Here is a 22,195-nt window from a genome sequence, read left to right as displayed (position 1 = left end):
TGCTGGAAGAATAAGAAGCAAAGGGAACTGTCAGGGTTCACAGCTGAGAGCAGGAACACAACTGCAAAAGCCACTGGCTTCTCTGCTGTTTTAAGACAAAGAGATGCAGAAACAAGCAAAACATGACACAGGGCACCAAATCTGAAAGCTGCACAGAGACTCCATGCACAAAATGAACTTTACTGTCACCTCCCCCACTTTCTGTCTAGAGCAAAGAGAGGAAAATGTTAACATAAAACCTTCCATCTGAGCAGAACCACAGCTGATGTGAGCTATAAAACATTGCTGCTGCTTCAACTTCAGCCATAGTGTTCTTTCTGTAACTTCCTGCTACAAAATTTGATCTCATCCATACAGCTTCCAACTCACAATGTGAATCAGTCCTGAGGGTTTATTTCTACCCTTGTGCCTACACTTCATTTAGCCAATTCCAACTTTCACATTTCTCATCATTTCCATCTCTTCCAGACGGGTCTTTGATCTTAAAGATTGTGCAACTTCCATTTTTTTAACAACAGCCACCAGAAGGTGCTCCCAGGAACCACACAATCATCTGCCTGTCTTTTGCTTAGTGCTGAGAGGAGAGCATACCTTATATGTGATTTGCAGCTCTTCCATTGGACCATCTCCTTTGCCTAAAGGCTGTCTTTTTGTTGAGCAGCAGTGAATGAATGGGGAAAAAAAATCAGCAGCTCGCCTTCCTCAGCACTGTGGTTGAGCCATGACTGAGTTTGCAGGAGCTGAGTTAGCTGCTGTAAGTTTCAGTCATTCTGGCTCATGACACTGGAAGCCGATTGTACTGCCCACCAAGAGAATAAAGTCAGCTCAGTCAGCATCTCTGGTCTTCTAAAATGCAGTGAGCACACACAGCTTTCTCTGGTTTCTGCTCCAGATGAGCTGTGCATTGCTCTGGGTATGACATAAAAATCACTTCCAAATGATTCCCTGTAAAGAGTTAGGAAGTTCTGTTGGAAACATTTGGTATTGACTTGCCAAAATATTAGTCACCTGTGTTGGAAGAGTTACAGCTGCACTTCTCCACGACATGCAAATGCCTCCATCTCTGACATGTTCTTTGCTGCATTCAGGGACCAACGCCCTGCTCACTGACAAACCACCTGCAGAAAGACACCACTATGTTAAGGTGTGCCCCCCAACCTCCTCTGATGCTGCCTGTTCCTCCTACTCAGCCACAGGTGACCTGATCCCTTTCCCCTGTCCCTCCTCAACATTGTTCTTCTCTTCCTGTCACTTCCCTTCAGTTTCACAGATGCTGACTGATACTTTCTGCCATTGGCTGATCAACACATCCAGTCAGTGTCCTGATGTCCTTGGCTGTATTTTAAGACTCCTGCTTAAATAGAATGCAAAGAAAAGACTTTGCTTGCTGAAGCTTACTTTTTTTTCCCCAACTGTAAAAACACTACTATAGAATAGGAAAAAGTCCCACCTCACTACCAATCAGTATGTTTCTCCTTGTAGCAAGGCCCCCTGATAATCAGCTGGACAGAAAAGCTGAGCACGAGCCAGTTTATTTTATGGAGTGAAAAGACCGATGGTTTCTGCTCCTTTTTCTTCTCTATGTCCTTGGCATTCCTCTGGCTGAGCCATCAATACTGCAGCCCTGAGGACAATGACTGCTGTCAGTCCACGGGGGCTTGTTGGTGGTCAGGTCGGATGCAAGGTGGAAGCTTTGCAAACAGGACCATACATCTCTGATGACCTAAGTAGAGGGGGAAGAAGTCTTTATATCACATCCAGAATGTTCAACATTATCAGCAACAGTCCCATCTCAGTCTCCTGGGATGGGATTTGTGAATCAGTGGTGTGCTCAGAGCAACAAGTGTTCCCTGAACATCATGCATAGATGAGCCTCCTGCAAATCAGAGGACACCAAGCAAAGCAGCCCATGGAGACTAGCTAACAACTACAGCAACAACAAAAAGAACAATACACCAATGCACTCCCACCCCAAAGGAACAAAACAACAAACCAAACACAAACATCACTTAATGCAGAGAGCTTTGGGCTGTAATTTCTACTGGCAATCGAGCATGGGTGTCTGGTCAAGGACCTTTTTCAGTGTGATAAGCTTTGATACGAAAGGGAGGTAGGAACTTACAGGGACTATAAAGAAATTAGCACAATGTGAACAAATTAGGCAACTATTTCCTTGCCACCTTCTCCCTAATTGATGTTTGAAAAGGAAATATTTCACCCTAGGTTTTTTTTCACCAGATAAATGTTTGTCATTCATTGAAGTTAAACTAGTAGTAGCTAGCTGTGGTAAAGAAGCCTTCAGATATATCTGGATAGACTAGAGAGCTGGGCAATCATCAGCCATGTGAAATTTAACAAGAGCAAGTTCACAATTCTCCACCTGGCATAAGGTAATCCTGGTTCTATGTACAAACTGCAGGATACAAGACTAGAGAGTAGCCCTGTGGAAAGATATCTGGGGACTGGGGTGATGTCAAGTTGAACAAGAGTCAATGGTTTGCCCTGGCAGCCAAAGGGGCTAATCATCTCCTTGGGTACACCAAGCACAGCATGCTAGCTGATCAAGGGGGGGGGGGGGGGCAATAGTCCCACTCTACACTGCACTGTTGGGTGGTTTCTGGGAAATGGTCACAGCACCAAGCCTGTCAGAGTCCAAGGAGCACTGGACAATGCTCTTAGTCATGTGACTTAGTTTTATTTAGTCCTGCAAGGACTAAATATGCTGCCATGCCATTTGACATGTGTGTGTTCAGGTCATCCAGCTCTCTCTTGTGACACTGTTGGGCCTGGCAGGGTTTGCTCCCACCCTAATACATAAATAAGCTATGTCACTTCAACAATAAGCATAACCCTAGAATTATGTTTTCCCTGCTGTAGGTCTGTATTTCTTTAAATACAAATGGTTGTTACAGGTTTTTCTTGTTTGTCAAAAAAAACTAACCCAACCCTTAACAGTTTCCTTTCATATTGAGATGACTCTGTTTTCTCTTGCAACAGCAGTGAGATGGTTGTGACATCATCCTCCCTGGTGCCTCAAGGGTTCCTAGCCTCTACTTGCCTTTTCATTGCACTCCTCCAGTGCCTGGAGCTGTGTGTGCATGCATTTGTGTGAGTGGGAGTTTTTTTGATCAGCCACATGGGTATATCCCCTAAAGTATCTGGCTGGCAGTTTGCTTGATTAAAGTTCATGTTAAAAGTTATTATTTTTAAAATATTCATGCCCTGTCTGAGCATGCAGAGATGCAGTTATGAAAGCCAAAGCTGAAATCAAATTGTATCTGGACAGGGAGTTCACAGACAGCACAAAGGTGCTTCCGTAAGTAGGTATGTGAAAAAGGCAGACTAGGCACAATGTGGGGCCATAGCTGAATGAGCTGTGGGACCTAGTGACACAGGATGCAGACAAAGCTGATGCCTTTGCCTTGGTGAGGCAGTTTTGTGTGTCTGGGTTCTGGTGGAGAGCGGGGGGCTGCAGGGGTGGCTTCTGCAAGAAGCCGCCAGAAGCTCTCTGCCGGCCTCAGAGAGTAAACGTGGGCCGATTCCAGGCCGGAGTCGCTGCTGACCAAGGCCGAGCCCATCAGCGATGGTCACAGCGCCTCTGGGAGTCACAGGAAGGAGAAAAGAAACCTGCTAGCAGCTGTGTTTTGCCCCCAGAGAGGGGAGTGAGAAGATGTGAGAAACTGTGCAGGCACCAAGGTCAGGGAAGGGGGGATGAGAGGTGCCAGAGAGAAAGATTCCCCTGCAGCCCGTGAAGGAGACCATGGTGAAGCAGACTGTCCCCCTGCAACCCATGGATAATGGCAGGGAGCAGAGATCACATCTACAGCCCATGGATGACCCCACGCCAGATTGGCTGAAACACCTGAAGGACTCTGTGACCCCACAGGAAGCCTGCATTGGAGCAAGCTCCTGGCAGCAAAACTTGCAGCCCATGAAGAGATCGACCCATGCCAGGGCAGGATTGCTGGGGGACTTGTGACTCTGTGGGGGACCAGGCTGGAGCAATCTGGGCCTGAAGGTCGGCACCCCATGGAAGGGACCCCATGCCATTGCTGAGGCAATTGGTGAGGAGATGACTCCCCAACAGAAAGGACTCATGTTGGAGAAGTTTGTGGAGGACTGTCTCCTGTGGGTGGAACCCCACGGTGCAGCAGGGGAAGGGGGTGTGGAATGCTCCCCCCAGCTAAGAAGGAAAACAGCTCATGAGGAACCAATGGAAACCCCCATTCCCCCAGTCTCTGCCCCTGGCCCTTATAACAAAGCTTGGACATGTCCTTGGGTTATAGAGTCCGAAGCTGCTGCTGCTGGGATGATTCTTTCACTACTGTCATACACTAAGTACTGGAAATGTTGCAGCTTCATATTGCAGCACAGGGAGAGTCTGAAGCTAACCTATTAATTTTAGCTGTTTGAGTAAGGCGGCTTCATCTGTGGCTGAAAGCAAGATGTGCTTTCCTGGGCAATTCCATCCAGAGCACCAGAGACAGTCATTTTAGGCAGAAGGGTGCCACTACGTACAGGTGAGAAAGAGATTGGTGCCTGCTGGTGAAGGGAACTCAGCTATGGGATTCTGTCAGTGTGAGATACGTCATCCCAAAGGTAGGCTTCTAAATCAGATTTTTAAATCTGAATTACTCACTCATTCATCCAAGTGATTGAGCTAAGCTATTAATTTTAGCTGTTTGAGTAAGAAGGCTTCATCTGCACTTGAAAGAAAGATGTGCTTTCCTGGGCAGTTTCATTATTCTTTAAATACCAAAGGTCAGGCTTGAATTAGAAAGAAAATTCAAAAGAAAGAGACACTGCACTACAAATAGGAAAGGACAGTTAGGCAATTCCTGGTATCTTGGGTGTACCTGCAAGGTTTTGGTGACAGGGAACTGCTGCTTATGGAAAGCTTATTGTGAAAGACTGCAGCCCCAGAGAGGACCCACACTGGAGCAGGTGTAAAGCATCAGGAGGAAGGAGCAGTAGAGGCAAGAAGTTGTTTCATCTTATATTCTCCCCTGTCCTGTCCTGTCCTATCCTGTTGAGGAGGTGGAGTGAGAGAGCGGCTGGCTGGAAGCGGGGCAGCCAGCCAAAGCCAGGCCACCACACGTGGCTAAGGCTATTTGCATTCACACAGCTAGGAGAATGAGTGGCAAGCGAGGAAGCCACTTAACTCATGGCAGACCAGAAGCAGGACAAGATCCTGCTATACACAGTGTGCAGTCGAGGAGCTGGGGCTCATGTCTGAAACCTTTTGCAAGAGGGGAACATGAGTGTCACCTCTGGGACCTTTTCCAGCTGTGATGCTCTCGTACAACTTCTCGCTTCACTTGTTTGCTTGGTCTTGAGTTCACCTGAGTTACCATACCATCGTGGGGAGGGCTTCAGATGACCAGCAGACATCTGTCAAAAGAGAAGAATCTTTTGTTTTGAGATTGTAGTGGACAAAAGCAGAAACAAAAAAGAAAACTGTTTCTTATAACAGCTGGCATCATACTATTGTGCGCCATGCCTGGGGGTGTGAAATAAATCAGTATCTTATTACAAAGCTCTACATTCCTCAAGTATTTTTCATGATCCTTTGAAAGTCTCTTCAGCTACTAGGAAATATGCCAAATTCCATTTTTTTTCTCTAACTTTAGTGAACTAGATAAGAAGATGAATCAGGGAATGTCCCAGTAACTCGTACAGCTCTGAGAAGGTGGAAGGAAACTTTGCTTATACTCAGACTGCTAGTATGTCCTAAAACATACTGCACATTTATGTAGAAGATGGATAAAAAAATATCTTTTAACTGATCTTTAATGATCTGTTGATCTCATTATTTAATTTCAGCTCAAAGTTGCTATCTGGAGACCTGATCCTACTGGGAGCACATGAACATTCAAATACCTCCACCCATTAGCAGTCGGAGCCTTTGGAAGCTGAGAGCAGATGCTGCCTTCTGCAGCAGGAAACAAAGCAATTTCTGCTTTTTGTTTTGCTGCTCCATTCACAAGTTCTCTTCCCCTCTGCCTTTGGAATTATTGCCTCTACTGAACAGAGAGAGAAAACTCTACCACTTTTAGCAACGTAAGGTAATATTTCAATTTCTCTGCCTCATTCTTTGTTGGTTCCTAAGGGAAAGCCAAGACATTAATGTGTTTCTGTGGTTTGTTCTTGGGCTATACAAGAGGAGTCTGTCCCACCTGTCTTAAGGCACCAGCAGTGCAGATATTTACATCTGAATTACTCACTCACTCACTCACTCACCCCAGAGAAATAGGCACCTTGCTGGAATCAACAATTTGAATTGTCTTAGACATCTATGGTGGAGAAACATAGATTGTGCTGACAGTGTCCTTGCTTCTTTCTATTGTCTGTAGGAAACTCTGGCATCTGTAGCTGCTGATTTTGCTGATAAATGCCTTGACTGGATGAATCACAGTGTCCACAGCTTCTCATCTCCTCTGTTTCCCTCTCATCATTGCTAAGGAAAAGGAAAAGGCATTTTCAGAAGTCCTGAAAGCCCAAAGACTGTGAAATCTGAAGCTCCTTTCTTGTTATTACTGATACAGTTTGACTAGTCTGTGGAGGGAAGCCAGAATCCTGCTGGACATGCACGTATCTTCATGGAAGTCTGAGCAATTTGTTCTCATTATTAGTTTGGAGTGTTTATTACACACATAGGTAGCTATGTGGGTGGATGGATGGATGGATGGATGGATGGATGGATGGATGGATGGATGGATGGATGGATGGATAGATACTGTCCCTGAGAGCCATGAATAAACCCTGTAACACCAATGCACTGGTAAAAGGCAGGCATTCTTTGTTGTAGCACTGGATGCACAGGGGCTGACTCTGCCTAACGTGCATGCCACACAGTCAAAAGCATTCAGGTTATAGAGAATGAACAGGTTCTATATAGAACACAGAATAAAGATACACATATTCATATATTTCTAGGAAGTTATCTGCATATTCTTCTCCCCGTCACACAGTGCCAGTGACTTGAATTCCTGGGCATGTGCCATATCACCAGCTTTATGCAATGTAATTCACCTGCCCAGAACAACCTGCTTCACGACCAACATTCCTTGGCCTGTTATCAAGGTGGGGTAGAACTGTACAGCATCGTTGTGCAGCAGCATTGTTCACTGCCATGGTCAGATAACTTCATCCCCCATTAGCTCATCCACCATCATCTTGGTACCAAAATTACACATTAAACAAGCTAAGATGGATTGTCTTGGATACAAATAGACAGATTGTCAGGCACAGGAATCCCAAAGCAGATGTTAATCCTTAGTTCTCTTACAGTTGAACTGAAGTCCTGATCTTGTGGGCCACATAATCTCAACGCCAATGATGGGAATACAGAAGGAAGATATGCCTCTATTCTTCTACCTTGGCTGAAACAGGCCAGGAAGTTTTCCAGACCAAAAATTCTGCGCAGATGCTGGAAAACTCTTTGATGGGGACAGCTGTTTGTACGCTGAACATCTTTCTACTCCCCAGAGCTCACCTCAGAGGAAAACTCACAGTATGCTGAAACAAATGGAGTTGAACGTGAACCCAGTTATCAGTTTAACCTTGTGTTGGTTTGGGTTGTGCTTTTGCAGAGTTAATGACAGAGATCAGGTAGGCAGATGACTTCAGCTTGAGTCAAACTGGTAGGTTGAAATCCATGGCATCTCCATATCACCCAGCTTAGAGAACTGATAATTAAATGGATTGCAGATAATTCCAGCAATCCCACAGTTGGGTCACTGTGTATATAATACATATAATACCTTTTTATTACTGCCAGTCCTGGCACTCTCGGACACTCGTCTCTGGAGGAGAGACGTTGTACTTCTCTCTTGTGCTTCATGTCTCACCATGAAATAGAAAGTGATTCTAGCTCAGGAACTATAAAGTGATTCCAGGAGGACTGGCTGACACTCAGATGCCTGTAAACAATGAGATACTGAAGTTACCTGAGAGACGTGCAGCCCATCCAACGTGAAATTCTGTCTCATCATAGAGACCACTCTTTTGCTAAGGTGGCTTTCCCGTTGGAGGTATCCATTTCTTTCTCTATACAGTCCCCACAGAATGGGCATTTGAACTTTTGATGGCTGGAGATATTCAAGTCTCGTCTGGATGCCTATCTGTGTAATATGAGATAGGGAGCCTGCTTTGGCAGGGGGGTTGGACCCGATGATCTCTTGAGGTCCCTTCCAACCCCTAAGATTCTGTGATTATGTTCTGTTCAGCTAATTCAGAGAAGGTGAGTCCCAGCCTCAGACTGTTGAAGATGACCTTGTAAAGGTTCCCCAGCAGGGAACATTGTCATTGTCAAATCTCATCCAAGTGCCACCTCATGCTTTAAAGCCCATTTTGCTTGCAACTGTGGCTATTCCTGGGACCACACGTCTCTCCCAAGCAACTGATGCTATTTCAGCAGGGTGTTTTTCTCTTTTAGGATGAGACGTGTTGAGGAAATGAAGCCGGGAAACCAAACTGTCACTACTCACTTCTTAATTCTGGGGTTTGTCTTCCAAGGAAAGGTGCAGGTCCTCTTTTCCATGCTGATTTCCATCATGTTCCTGGCCATCTTGATAGGCAACTCTCTAATTGTTGTGATCACCACCATTGACCCGGTCCTACACGTGCCTATGTACTACTTCCTAAAGAATCTTGCCTTGACAGAGATTTGCTACAGCCTGAGCATTGTCCCCAAGATGCTTGCGACTCTGCTGGTGGACAGGAACACGATTCCCTTCGCAGCTTGTGCCTTGCAGCTCAGCTGTGTTATTCTTTTTGTCACCTGTGAGTGTTTCCTCTTAGGTGTGATGGCTTACGACCGGCAAGTGGCCATATGCCACCCACTGCATTATGCCACCATGATGAGCAGGGATCACTGCTTCAGGATGGCTCTTGGGTCTTGGGTATCTGGTATCCCTGTGGCTCTGGGCTTCACCACATGGTTGTTTCTCCTGCCCTTCTGTGGGAGCAACATGGTTGACGATTTCTTTTGTGATGTTTCCCCTGTGCTGAAGCTGGTGTGTGCAGACACAGCCTTGTTTGAACTACTGGTTTTTATTGCTATTGTCATAATAGTGATGATTCCCTTTTTTCTGGTAGCCATCTCTTACCTTTGCATTATCCATGCTGTTCTTCAGATACCCTCAGCTGTGGGCCAGAGGCGTGCCTTTTCCACCTGTGCAGCTCACCTGGTGGTAGTGACTCTTTTCTACAGCACAACTGGCATCATTCACCTGCGACCCAGGTCCAGCCTCTCACCCAACATGAAGAGAATGGTCTCCCTGTCTTACACAGTTGTCACCCCCATGCTCAACCCCATCATCTACACCTTGCGGAATCAGGAAGTCAAGCAAAGCCTGAGGAGATGCATTGACAAGGGGTTACTTAGGAAGCAGATGGCCGTATTTTTTCCTTCCAGGTTAACCTTCCAGGCTCCTTCCAGTCTCCTTGGAGCTGCACAGTGTAGAATTGTTTCCATAATAACAAGAAAAAATAAAATAACTGGAGTTTGTTATGAATGAAGCTAAATGCTGTTAGAAAAGATCTGGGGTCTTTCAGCAATTCTTTGCAGTTAAACCCTTAAGATATCTGACCTTTTTACTCAGTATATTGGAATAAATTACCCTTGTTGTAACTCTGGCCTTGCAAACAAATAAATAAAGCTGGCTCAGTGTATTATTAATTTCTTATCCTCTTCTATCAAAGAAAAGGGATAGCCTGGCACTTCCCTCCACCCCAAGTAATTAAATTTCCCCAAGTCCAGTCTGTTTTGCCTATGGTGGTAATCAGTCCAGGATGTCCCAGTGCTTAGCTCAAGCCAAGAGTTTCTTCATCTTATTTTTCTCCCCCTGGCCTATCTTGTGGAGAAGGAGGCATGAGAGAGTGGCTGGGCAGGTGTCTAGTGGCAGTCCCAGGTCAACCCACCACAGCAGTGTAAGTGACAAGTGTTGGTAAGATGGGATTTTTGGAATAAGAAACAGGTAAGATGGGAAATAATTCAAAGTGTGGGGGTCAAAGGATGGAATATTTTAGTGTGGTGTGGATTAGGTGAGTGGAAAGGTTTGAGCAGGCTATAGAATGAAACAACCTATAATGGGATGGCCAGAGGACAATTCAGTGTGTCAGGTAATGTTGAACCTGAGCACAATGCAGCTGGTATAGGATAAAGGATGGAGACTGTGCTGTGTCTGGCTGTGATGGAGTCAATCTTCTTTGTAGCAGCCTGAATGCTGTGTGCTTCTCCTTGGTGGCTCAGAGGGCATAGATAAAACACCAATATTACAGCTATTGCAGAGCAGAATCAATCCTTGCTCTCCAGTCCCACTCCCCACATAGACTGGTAGGCTAGGAGTAGGGAAGAGGCTTGGAAGAGACACAGGAAGACAACTGACCCGAACTGCCAAGGGCTTGTGTGGTGGTTTGACCCCTGTCTGCACTAATATTAGAGATAATTAGAAGGGCAAAAGCTGTCCTCCATGGTAAAGGACAAGAAGTAAATGAGGTGGATGGAGAGCAGCTCCTCTGCACCCTGCAAAGCAACAAGGCTGCCCCCTCGCTCCGGGGTTCCTTCAGCTCCTGCAGAGTCAGCCTGGGTGGTCAAAGAGAAAGTCCTGTCCCAGGGTTGTGGGCAGGAACTATGTGGAGAAGGCCAGAGTGAGGCCCTCGTGCTTCCCACCACAGGAGCACTGCCAGTGAGCTTTCCAGGGAGACATTTGTCCTGCCCAGGAGAAGGCACAGGCCAGGGCAAAGGAAAGCAGCATGAGCACAAACACTGGTGCTGGCAGTGCCAGGGAGCTTCAGATCAGGGAGCTGGGAGGTGCCAGGTGAGGTGTGAGGGAGCAGGGGGGCGCAGCGGAAGTGTGCTGGGCCCATAACCCAGAGGTCGATGGATCAAAACCATCCTCTGCTAATGGATTCGGCTTCCCACCTTTCCCTGGCATCAGCACAGAGCTCCCCCCACAAGGAAGTCGTGTCCTGGGCATCCTGAGCTTTCTCCCTTCCATCAGGCAGATCAAACCCCAACTTCCCAGCCACAAGCAGAGACCTCAGGGGCTCTGCAGGTGGGGAGGAGGACAAGCTTGGTGCTACATTTGGAAACACCAATGCCATTGATGTGCACATCCAGGGGTTTCTCTGTCCTGAGTCTGTTTGCAGCCGTGCCGATGTGCAAGGTGCTGCCTCCACCCCTGAAAACCCACCACACCTGGAAGGACTGAGATGTTAACTCTAATGTCTGTACTAATATTGACATCTGACCAGTTGGGAGGCTGGTTACCTTTCCATGTAAAACCATTCTCCTAGAGAAGCTGTCTGATTTTGGCTTGGATGTGCAACCTCATTGCTGATTGGATGACCTGGACCAAAGAGTTGTGTTAAATGGAGTTGAATCCAGATGGTGGCCGGTCATGAGTGGTGTTCCCCAGGGCTCAGTGCTGGTACCACTCCTGTTTAACATCTTTATCTGGATGAGGGGATAGACTGCACACTCAGGAAGTTTGCAGGGGACACTAAGCTGGGTGGAAGGGTGGATCTGCTGGAGGGGAGGAAGACTTTGCAGAGGGACCAAGACAGGCTGGCTGGATGGGCCCAAGGCAATATGAGTTACCACAAGGCCAAGTGCCGGGTCCTGCACTTTGGCCACAACATCCCCCAGCAGCACCACAGGCTGGGGGCTGGAGAGCTGCCCAGCAGAGAGGGACCTGGGAGTGTTGATTGACAGCTGGCTGAACAGGAGCCAGTAGCCTGCCCAGGTGGCCAAGAAGGCCAAGAGCATCCAGGCCTGTATCAGCAGTTGTGTGTCCATCAGGGCCAGTAGGTGACCTTACCGCTGTACTCAGCCCTGGTGAGGCCCCACTTCAAGCCCTGTGTGCAGTTTGGGTGTCACAGTGTAGGAAGGCCATCAAGGTGCTGGAGAGGGTGCAGAGAAGGGCAACCAGGCTGATTGGGGGTCTGGAGAACAGGTCACAGGAGAAGTTGAGGGATCTGGGACTGTTCTGGAGAAGAGGAGGCAGAGGGCAGACCTTAGAGGTCTCTACAGTTACCTGAAAGGAGGTGGCAGTGAGGTGGGTTTTGGCCTCTTTTGCCTTATAAGTAGTGACAGAACAAGAAGAGGTGGGTTCAAACTGCACCCGGAGAGGTTCAGAGTGGATATCAGGAAAAATTTCTTCACCAAAAAAGAGCTGAATCTTTGGAAAAGCCTGCCCATGGAGGTTGTGGAATAGCCTTTACTGGAGGTGTTCAAAGAATGTGACAACGTGGCACTTCAGGAGATGGTTTAGAGTTAATGTGGTGTAGGGATGATGGTTAGATGTGATGATCTCAAAGGACTTTTCCAACCTTGGTGATTCTATGATTCTAAATGCCTGGACATGTGCCTGATGATGGGAAATAGTGAAGGAATGCCTCTTTGGCTCATGTGTACAGCTTTGATGCTCATTACATTGTTCCATGAGTCTTTTCACTTCACTTTGATTTTCTCCCCACAGGGAAGAGGAGATGGCAAACGGGTGGGATGCTTCTACATTGCAGTAAATTTACGGATGAACTGAGTCACTTGGCATTTTGCAGTTCAACCACTTCCTCATACAAAGAGTTTTCCACTTTTACTTCTGTGTGTGGTACCAGACTGGGGTGGATCCAGAGGTCCCTGCAGCCCACACCTCCAACACTCTAGTTCTCCTGTGCACAGTGAGGCTTCTGACCCCAAAGACAGTTGAGTGACACGAGCCATTAAACAAAGACAGCAGAGGCTGTGCAGACATGGCCTGTGTCGTGAAATGATAAGAGAGATGGAAATCCTAGCACATCAAAATTCATAGAATCACAGGGATGGGTTGGAAAGGACCCCAAGGATCATATAGTTTCAACGCCCCTGCCAGAATTGATGGAACATTGCCCAAACACTGCTCCAGTTCAGTTGCATGACTCCTACCTCTATTGTCAGAAGAAATTTCAGTCTAGATCTATCTGCACTGAGAAGGAAACACTTGTGTGTGTTTGTTCTTTTTTTCCTTTGGGGAGAAGGTGGAATGGTGCTTTGGGGTCATTATTTTGTTGTTGTTGTTATTAGCTAGTCTCTGTGGGCTGCAATGGTTGGTGTCTTCTGCTTTGGAGGCAGCTCATCAAAACAAGAGGAGATTTACTGCCCCCATGATGTTGCTGTTATGTGGCACATTCTGGACATGATATAAAGACTTCTTCCCCCTCTACCTAGGTCATCAGAGATGTATGGTCCTGTTTGCAAAGCTTCCACCCTGTATCTGACCTGATTACCTATAAGCCCCTGCGGACTCACACTGGTCATTGTCCTCAGGGCTGCAGTATTGATGGCTCAGCCAGAGGAATGACAAGGAGATAGGGAAGAAAAAAGAAGAGCAGAAACCATCGGTCTCTTTACTCCACAAAATAAATTGAATTGGCTTGTGTTCAACTTTGCTTTCTGGCTGACTTTCAGAGGGCCTTATTACAAAGAGTAAAATGTTAATTGGTTTTGAGGTGGGCCTTTTTCCTATTGTTAATTTTTCAACAGTTGGAACAGAAGCCAATCTTCAGCATGCAAAATATTTTCTTTGAACTGTTTAAGCAAAGGTCTTAAAATACAGAAAAGTACTTTGGGATAACTATTTCTCTTGGACTGGATGTGTTGATCAGCCAATGGCAGAAAGTATCTGTCAGCATCTGTGAAACTGAAGGGAAGTGACAGGAAGAGAAGAACAGTGTTGAGGAGGGACAGGGGAAAGGGATCAGGTCACCTGTGGCTGAGTAGGAGGAACGGGCAGCATCAGAGGAGGTTGGGGGGCACAACTTAACCGAGTGATGTCTTTTGCAGGTGGGTTTCGGTGAGCAGGGTGTTGGTCCCTGAAAGCAGCAAAGAACGTGTCAGAGATGGAGGCATTTGCATGTCATGGAGAAGTGCAGCTGTAACTCTTCCAACACAGGTGACTAATATTTTGGTAAGTCTATAATACATCAATACCAATGTTTCTAACAGAACTTCCTAACTCTTTACAGGGAATCATTTGAAGTGATTTTTGTCATTAGTTGGATTCCTGAACATTAATCAGCACCACTCTTCCTGAGGAATTTGCAGTCTGTATTGTAAGGTAGAAATACCTGTGCCTGCCTGCCCTACAACACAGTCTCAGCACCTGGTTCTTCACTGCGTATGGTTGGACATACCCAGAGCAATGCACAGCTCATCTGGAGCAGAAAACAGTGAAAGCTGTGTGTGCTCACTGCATTTTAGAAGACCAGAGATGCTGACTGAGCTGACTGTGTTCTCTTGGTGGGCAGTACAATCGGCTTCCAGTGTGATGAGCCAGAGTGTCTGCAACTTGCAGCATTAACTCAGCTCCTGCAAACACAGTCTGGCTCCACCTTGGTGTTGTAGGAGGGGAGCTGCTAATATTTTGCCCCATTCATGTGCTGCATTTTTTGTTAAAAAATTGGAAATTGTGCATTCTTAAAATCAAAGACCTGTCTGGAAGAGATGGAAATGATGAGAAATGTGAACGTTGGAATTGGCTTAGTGAAATGTAGACACAAGAGTAGAAAGAAGCATCTCCTCCTCTAGAACACTCTTCTGTTTGCTCTAGACAGAAGGTAGGGGAAGGCAACATTAAAGTTCTTTTTGTGCATGGAGTCTCTGTGCAGCTTTTAGGTTTGGTGCCATGTGTCATGTTTTGCTTGTTTCTGCATCTCTTTGTCTTAAAGCAGCAGAGAAGCCAGTGGCTTTTGCAGTTGTGTTCCTGCTCTCAGCTGTGAACCCTGACAGTTCCCTTTGCTTCTTATTCTTCCAGCAATGCGTAACCAGACACAAGTGGGCGAGTTCATCCTGCTGGGCATCACCGATGTCCAGGGGCTGCAGCACTTGTGCTTCATCACCTTTCTGTTGCTCTACCTGACCTGTCTTCTGGGAAATGGGGCCATTGTGACCGTGGTGATATGTGAGCCCCGGCTCCACACGCCAATGTACTTCTTCCTGGGGAACCTCTCCTGCCTGGACATTTTCTACTCCACTGTCACGGTTCCCAAGATGCTGACTGGCTTTCTCTTTGGCCACCAGCCCATCTCTTTTGGAGATTGCTTGGCTCAGCTCCACTTCTTCCACTTCCTTGGCACTACAGAGGCTGTGCTCCTGGCCACCATGGCCTACGACCGCTATGTGGCCATTTGCAATCCTTTGCGCTACGCCCTTGTCATGAGCCCACGGACTTGTCTGCTGCTGGCTGGGGCCAGCTGGTCCACTGGCTTTCTGCATGCCCTGATGCACTTGGTCATGACCTCTCAGCTCAGTTTCTGTGGCCACAGCCACATTCATCACTTCTTCTGTGACATCAAGCCACTGTTGAATTTGGCTTGCAGTAACACCAGCCTCAACATGAGCCTCCTCAACATTGTCACCACAACTATTGTTCTAGGAACCTTCACTCTTACTGTGCTCTCCTACCTCTACATCATCTCCTTTCTTGTCCAGAAAGTCCGTTCCCAGAAAGGAAGATGGAAGCCCTTCTCCACTTGTGCTTCCCACCTCACCACTGTGGCACTGCTTTACATGCCAGTGCTTTTCAATTACACACCACCCTCCTCAGGAAGCTCCCTGGAAAGAGATGTGCCAGTGTCTCTGCTGTACAGTGCTGTCACTCCAGCTCTGAACCCCTTGATCTACACTCTTAGGAACCAGGAGGTGACATCTGCCCTGAAAAAAATGTTATGGAGAAAACTCTTTCCTGAATGGAAGTGAGTAAAGCAAGGACAAGGCTCAGAATGGGCTTACTGCACCGCTCCTATTTATAAGGTCAGAGGCACACCACATGATAGTTGCAAGAGACTGAAAAGCAACTGGTTGTCTCAAGTAGTTTATCACATTTAGAAGGTAATTACATTGATTAAAATCAGGGGAGATATTCCAGGACTGAAGCTTCTTCCCTCATTTTTAGATGTCCTGTGGTGCCCCACCTTGTTTCTGGTTTCCAATGCAGAACTGTGTGTGTGTTTTGTGCAGGATTTGAGGCACATCTGACAGAGGCAGAGAATTGTGGGCAAACTGCTCTGTACAGGTCTAATTTCTGGCGTTTCTGGAGAGCAAGGTCCTTCACATGGATTAGTATCACAGCATCTTTCTGGACAAAATGTCCACCATACAAGTAGCCACCTTTGAGAGTCTCCTGGTAAGGATTAAGGGACAAACAAATAAAGGGGATGTCGTTGTGGGAGTTTACTAGAGATGCATGGCCAGCATGGGTATGGCAATGAGATCACTGTTACTCAAGGAGAGAGGTCACATTACTAATAGGGAAACAGACGAACCAGAGGTGTTTAATGCCTCTTTTGCCTCTGACTTCAAAGCAGGTACTGGGGTCTGGGATGCCCCCAGTTGGAGGACTGTGATTGCTGTAATGATAAATTCCTAGTGAACTGCAAACTTGTGGGTGATTTGCTGCTCCACCTGGATCCATATGAGGGGGAGCAAAGCTGATCTCCTCTGTGTGATGTCCAGCAATAGAACCCAGGGAAGCAGCATTAAGATGTGACAGGGGAGGTTTAGGATGGAGTCAAGACACAAGCCATCTTCTGACTTCTAATCCCTCAGGTAACAGGGAGCTCCCATGCTGACAGCCATGCCACCTTCCTGCCTTCAGCTGATGAAAACATTTGGACAAGGAGAATCTCTGGAGGATGCTCCTTACACTTGTCTTGGAAGCTTCACTGAAACTGTAATGTCATGGCCTGGGAAGGGATGAAGTAACCTGGAGCTCGGTGTCACTCCTGTTTCCAGGATGGCATGAAGGAGTGCTTGGGGAACTGCAGGATGGTCACCCTCCTCTTGATCTCTGGGAGTGGGAAGGGAAAACTTATCCTGGAAACACTTCCTAGGCAGATGAAGAAGAGGAAGGGCATTGTTTTTTTCTTTCTCTACACTCTACTCCAAGCTCAGTTCTGTGTGAATGTGCTCTTCTTTTTTTTTGTGGCAAGGTGTGTGTTTGCATCCACGTGTTAGGTGTTGGCTAAGATGTCTAAAGCTGCACAAGCCAGTGAGTAGGGTGGATTGGCATCAGGGACTGCTGAGGGTGCTAAAGGGAAGGAGAAAGAAGGGGCCAAAGGTCGGTGTCCGGATGGGTCTTGAATATCTCCAGATATGAGATTCCCCAAGCCCCCTGGGTAGCCTGTCCCAGGGCTCTGTCAACCTTCTTGTGAAACATTCTTCTGCAGATTGGTGAGGAACTCCCTGTGCTCCAACTTGAGGCCATCACCCCTTGTCCTGTCCCCACAGACACACGCCCATCAGGCGTGCCAGGGATACCAGAGCTCACAGTGCCAGTGGGCCAATTTCCTCAAGGGCATTTCCACACAATTTAGCACCAATCCCAAAAAATCTGGCACTTCCGTGTGATCTCGTGCTGCTGGTGAGAGGGCAGCCAGGGTGCAAGCACTGGTGAGAAGATTCCAGGTTATGCTGTAAGAGCTTCAGGAGGACAAAGAGTAAATATCAGGATGAGGAGGGGAGGCTCCATTTGGCTTTTGCACTGACATCTGTGCTGAGACAGAGTTTTCCTCCCCTATGTGAAACGCAGAGTAGGTACCATTCCTTGCACACAGCCAGCTCCTGTGCTCTCCCTGGTGCCACAGAACACACTCCAAACTCCTGGCTCGCTCAGAGGTCCTTTCTAGCCATCAGTGTTCTGGGGTGGACTGAGTTACATGACCCCCTGAGCAGTGATCCAACCACAATGGTTTGGAGGGGAGCAGCAGCATCAGAATGGATGGAACCAGGAAATGCCCTTGAGGGAAGCAGCGCTCTGGGAGAAATGAGGCCACGAGCTCTGCTGGCCCTGGTGCACGTGAGGCCAGGGCACTGTGTCCACAGCAGGCTGAGCCATGTTTGCCTGCAGCTCTGGGCTTTTCCCAGCTCTTCCACATCAGAGGTGACTCCTGTGTGCTCTGGGAAGTCCCATTCTAGGATTAATTAGTTGGAATTGGATACCATATCCCTGACCCAGAAAAGAGACCCATGAACTTTTAACTCCCTGGCCCTCAGCTCTCCTCAAAAGCAGGTCATTCAGACCTTTGGCCACTGACCTGAATCTGCTGAGCAAAACATGATGTTTTGGATAAGGGCCTATTTAGGCAAAGGCACAGGAGTTACTGCACAGCTAGCCTGAGACCTCTAAGTCAATTGGTCTCAGTAGGCCTGGAGACAAAAATTTGTTTGATTTGAGAAGATCTGCAGTGGGAGATGGTTTGTACCTGCTGCAGAGCACCTCACATCAATGTAATTAATTTCCTTCCAGGACTGCTGAGACCAATTGGCTTGGAGGCGAGTTGTGTAGAGAGATTAAGGCCCCGGCACGGCTGAGGCTGGGGAATCGTGGCCACTAAAGTCCACAGCACAATGACCCATGTTTGCCTGGAGATTTTCCCAACTCTTTCACATGACAATGATGATGTTTGAAGTGTATGGGATGGGCCCTGACCCAGGAAAAAGAGCTGTGAGCTTTTGGCTCCCTTTTCTGCACCTCTCCTCAAAACAGGGTATCCAGGCTTTTGGCCTCTGAGGTGAGCTTGCTGAGCAAAACAGGTCAGTTAGAGCGTGGGAAGGACACAGGAGTCTCTTTGATCATCTTCCTCAACACCAATTTGCTCTTTTCCAAAAGGTTCTCCACTTGTCAATCTGAGGCCACACTTGTGGTTGGAGTAAGAATGAAGCCCTGCTCCAGCCACCAAGGGACATGGCTATGGAGATCCCATGGAGAGGTCCCTTGAAAGAGACCTGCCTGACCCTCTTGTCTACTCCTCATTGGTTTGAGCTCATGGACAATAAAACCAGGCTGGGGAAGAGCCATGGTGACCTTTGCTACCTTCATCATGCCCTAGAATGGCCTGGTTTTGTGATCAAAGTGATGTCCAGGTCCAAGTCCTGCCCTGATGATAACCCTCCTCACTCACACTGACCTCACTTGCCTTGTAAATTCATTCCACAGGCCTGGATGGCCTGCTTTGGAGGACAAGCTCAGGGCAGACAGCCAAAAGCTCATGGCCTTTTTGCCTTAATCAGACATGGGGTGGCACATTCCATGCACTTCAAACATCAAAGAGACATCCCATCAGCCTCCCAGAGCACCTGGGAGTCATGGTGTTGTGGAAGAGTTGGGAAAATCCCTGAGCTTCAGGCACTTGGGAATCATCATGCTGTGGACTTGAGTGGACTGAGTGTCCTAACCTAAGGCATGCCAGGGATACCAGAGCTCACAGCTTCATTCTTCTCAAAGGATCATGTTCCTCTAGGCTGTTTCCACACGTTCTAGCAGCATTTCTGAAAGAGCTGGTGCTTCTGTGCAATCTCACCTTGCAGCTGCCTTGTGTGGGCTACCTTGGGAAACTGCCCTCACAGACAAAGGATGTAAGAGCTGGGAGATGCTAAAAGACGTTTTTCTTAAGGCACAAGAAGTCCTTAGTTGTGACGTGTGAGAAGATGAGCAGGGGAATTCGGGGGCCAGCGTGGTGAAGACAAGAGCACTTAGCCAGGCTAAAACACAAACTGAAAATGCACAGGCAGTTCAGGCAGGGAGATTCATCCTGGAGAGATGAGAGGGAGAAGGCCCAGGAGTGCATTTGGCACAACAACCTGGTCTCTTAACTTGAAGACACATAGATTTCATGGGTTGGCCACTTGCTGGATAAGGACTTGGCTGGGTTGTCACCCTCAAAGAGTTGTGGTCCATGGCACAATGTCCAGGTGGAGACCCGCAGCGAGTGGTGCCCCTCAGGGGTCCGTATGAGAACCAGCATCATTGAGCATTGTTGTTGGGGGGACATGGACAGTGGGATCGAGTGGCCCCTTGGGGTGTTTGCTGGAGACACGGAGATGTGTGCTGCTGGGGATACTCTGGAAGGAAGGGATGCCATCCAGAGGGACCTTGAGGGGTGGTCCCGTGCAGACCTCATGAAGTTCAACAAGGCCAAGTGCAAGGGCCTCCACCTGGGCCAGGGTGCTGTGGGGACACCCCACCTTGAGTAGTGTGTCCAGCTCTGGAGTACCCAGCAAAACATGACATGATGTGGACCTCCTGGAACAAGTCCAGCAGATGGCCATGAAGATGATCTGGGGACCTGAGCACCTCTCCTGTGAGAAAGGCTGAGAGGGCTGGGGTTGTCTAGCCTGGAGAAGAGAAGGTTCTGCAGAGGTTCCTTCCAGAACCTAAGAGTTCTTACAACAAGACAGGGAGTGACACTTTATCAGGGACTGTAGATATAGGTCCAGGTGTAGACTGAAAGAGGGCAGGTTTAGGTTAGATATTAGGAAGAAATACAGTCTTATGAGGGTGGCGAGACACACTTATCCAGACAATTTTATGATGCCCCATCTATGGAAGTCTTCAAGGTGCATCCAGGTTGGATGTCCCTTTGAAGCAACCTAATCTACTGGAAGACATCCCTGTGTATGGCATGGAGCCTGGAAAAGGATGATTTTGAAGGTTGTTTCTGACCCAAAGTCATCTCAGATGAAAGAAGCAAGGGCTTAGTCACCAGCGAGGCCTTGGCAAGCGGCAGCTGCTGGGTGTTTCGGTGCTTCATGAGCAAGGAATGCTGGTGGCCCCACAGGGCTCTGGGACACAGCATATAAGCCTGCGCTGCTCCAGGCTCTGCATCGTCCTCTCTGGCCTCCCTTTCCTCCAGGAACGAGGTAAGCCTGAGTGCGCTCCATCTCTGCCTGTGGGCTGAACTGCTGCCACGGTGGCTACTCAGGGGGATGCTTGGGCTGCCTCAGCTTGGCCCTGCACTCCAAGTGTGCGAGGGCTTGAGCAGCGTCCCTTTGGATGGGGCTGGCAGGGGAGAGCTGGGCAGAGGGGGAGTCTCTCAGGCAGCAGGGGATCAACGGGGATAAGCCTGTTTTTGCTGGGCTGATGGCATCAATCTTCATGCCTGCTCTTGCCCCTTCCGAGAGAGCTGCAGAGCAGGCAGACTGACGCTGAGTCTCCGTTTCCTCTGTGCTCTGTGTTTCAGCTCTGCCTCCCTCCCCCAGAGATGTCTTGCTTCAGACCCTGTCTCCCACGGCCCTGTGGCGCCTCGGGCCCAACCCCACTTGCCAGCAGCTGCAGTGAGCCCTGTGTCGCCCGCTGCGCTGACTCGACGGTGGCCATCGAGGCCTCGCCGGTGGTGGTGACCCTGCCAGGCCCCATCCTCACCTCTTTCCCTCAGAGCACAGCCGTGGGCTCGTCTCTGTCAGCTGCTGTTGGGAGCTCCCTCAGCGCCGGGGGGGTGCCCATCTCTTCTGGGGGCTCCCTTGGCCTGGGGGGGGCCGGGCTGTGCCTGCCTCTCCCCCGCTGCAGTCTGAACTGCTGAAGCCGCCGCATCATCCCCTCTGGAGCAAGAAGGAAGAGGGGCCCCTGCAGCACCAGCAGCGTGGCCACCCACGGCTTGCAGAAGGGCTGGGTGTCCTGCTGCCACCTGGCAGGGGGGACACGTGCCCACTGCTGCGGGCTGTGTGACAGGCCTCGCCGTGCCTCCTCTGGCTCTGCCTTGCTCTGAGCTCCTCCAGAAAGGGCTCCTTCTCCTCTGCTTTGCTGACCCTCCTGCTGATGGGGGCAGGCGGCCCGAGTTAAGGCCTGCTCTTGCTGGGCTGGGATCAGCACCAGCTCCAGCAGAACGGGGAAAGGCAAGCGCTGTGTCTGGAGCTTGTCCTTGGGAAACGGGCCGTGCTCTGTGCCTGCCTGAGCCCTGCAGACGTCTCTCTTGCTGTCTCTTCTGTGCCACTGCCTATCCTCCTTCTCATTAAAGACTTTGTGCAGCGCAGCTCCAGACTCGTGGTGCTTTGTTCTCATCTTCCCTCAATGGTCTTTGTGCCCTGCAAGATGGGCGCTGTCTTATGTCCTTACTGTCACACCAGTTGTGCCCTGAACTTATAACAAAGCACCAGAATGGTCTCAGCAGCAAGATGATATGGTGGGGGGAGCATATAGAAATAGAAAGAATAGCTCACAAGATTTAAGTCATGTAATTATGTAGCTTAAAGAAACAGATAAGGAGGTCCACAGGAACTGGCTTGTAGGGAGGTAGATTTTGTAGGGAACAGCTGTAGAAATTTAGGCTTCAGGAAACAGAATGGGAACAGTATAACATCCATCACAGAGATGTCAATTATCTCTTTGCTAATGAAGGAACAGATAGCTGGAATACATCCATAGGTCTCCTAGGG

At 48.4% G+C, this 22,195-nt stretch overlaps 2 protein-coding genes across 2 annotated transcripts; both read left to right on the top strand.

The window, feature by feature from the left end:
- Positions 1-8,438: 8,438 nt before the first annotated feature.
- LOC311194703 (olfactory receptor 10A2-like) lies at positions 8,439-12,548 on the top strand (the record flags this gene model as incomplete). The annotated part of the gene is made up of 2 exons (XM_084267903.1): positions 8,439-9,401; positions 12,486-12,548. The coding sequence occupies 2 exons, from the start codon at positions 8,439-8,441 to the stop codon at positions 12,546-12,548; spliced, it is 1,026 nt and encodes a 341-aa protein (XP_084124029.1).
- Positions 12,549-14,800: 2,252 nt separating this feature from the next.
- Positions 14,801-15,742, top strand: LOC311195008 (olfactory receptor 12D3-like; the record flags this gene model as incomplete). Its single annotated transcript, XM_084268274.1, has 1 exon — positions 14,801-15,742. The coding sequence occupies one exon, from the start codon at positions 14,801-14,803 to the stop codon at positions 15,740-15,742; it is 942 nt and encodes a 313-aa protein (XP_084124400.1).
- Between the last annotated feature and the right edge of the window lie 6,453 nt (positions 15,743-22,195).

This window comes from Gallinula chloropus, assembly GCF_964237585.1.
Source record: "Gallinula chloropus genome assembly, chromosome: 9".
Classification (NCBI taxonomy): domain Eukaryota; kingdom Metazoa; phylum Chordata; class Aves; order Gruiformes; family Rallidae; genus Gallinula; species Gallinula chloropus.
This window is presented reverse-complemented; position numbering and strand designations above follow the sequence as displayed.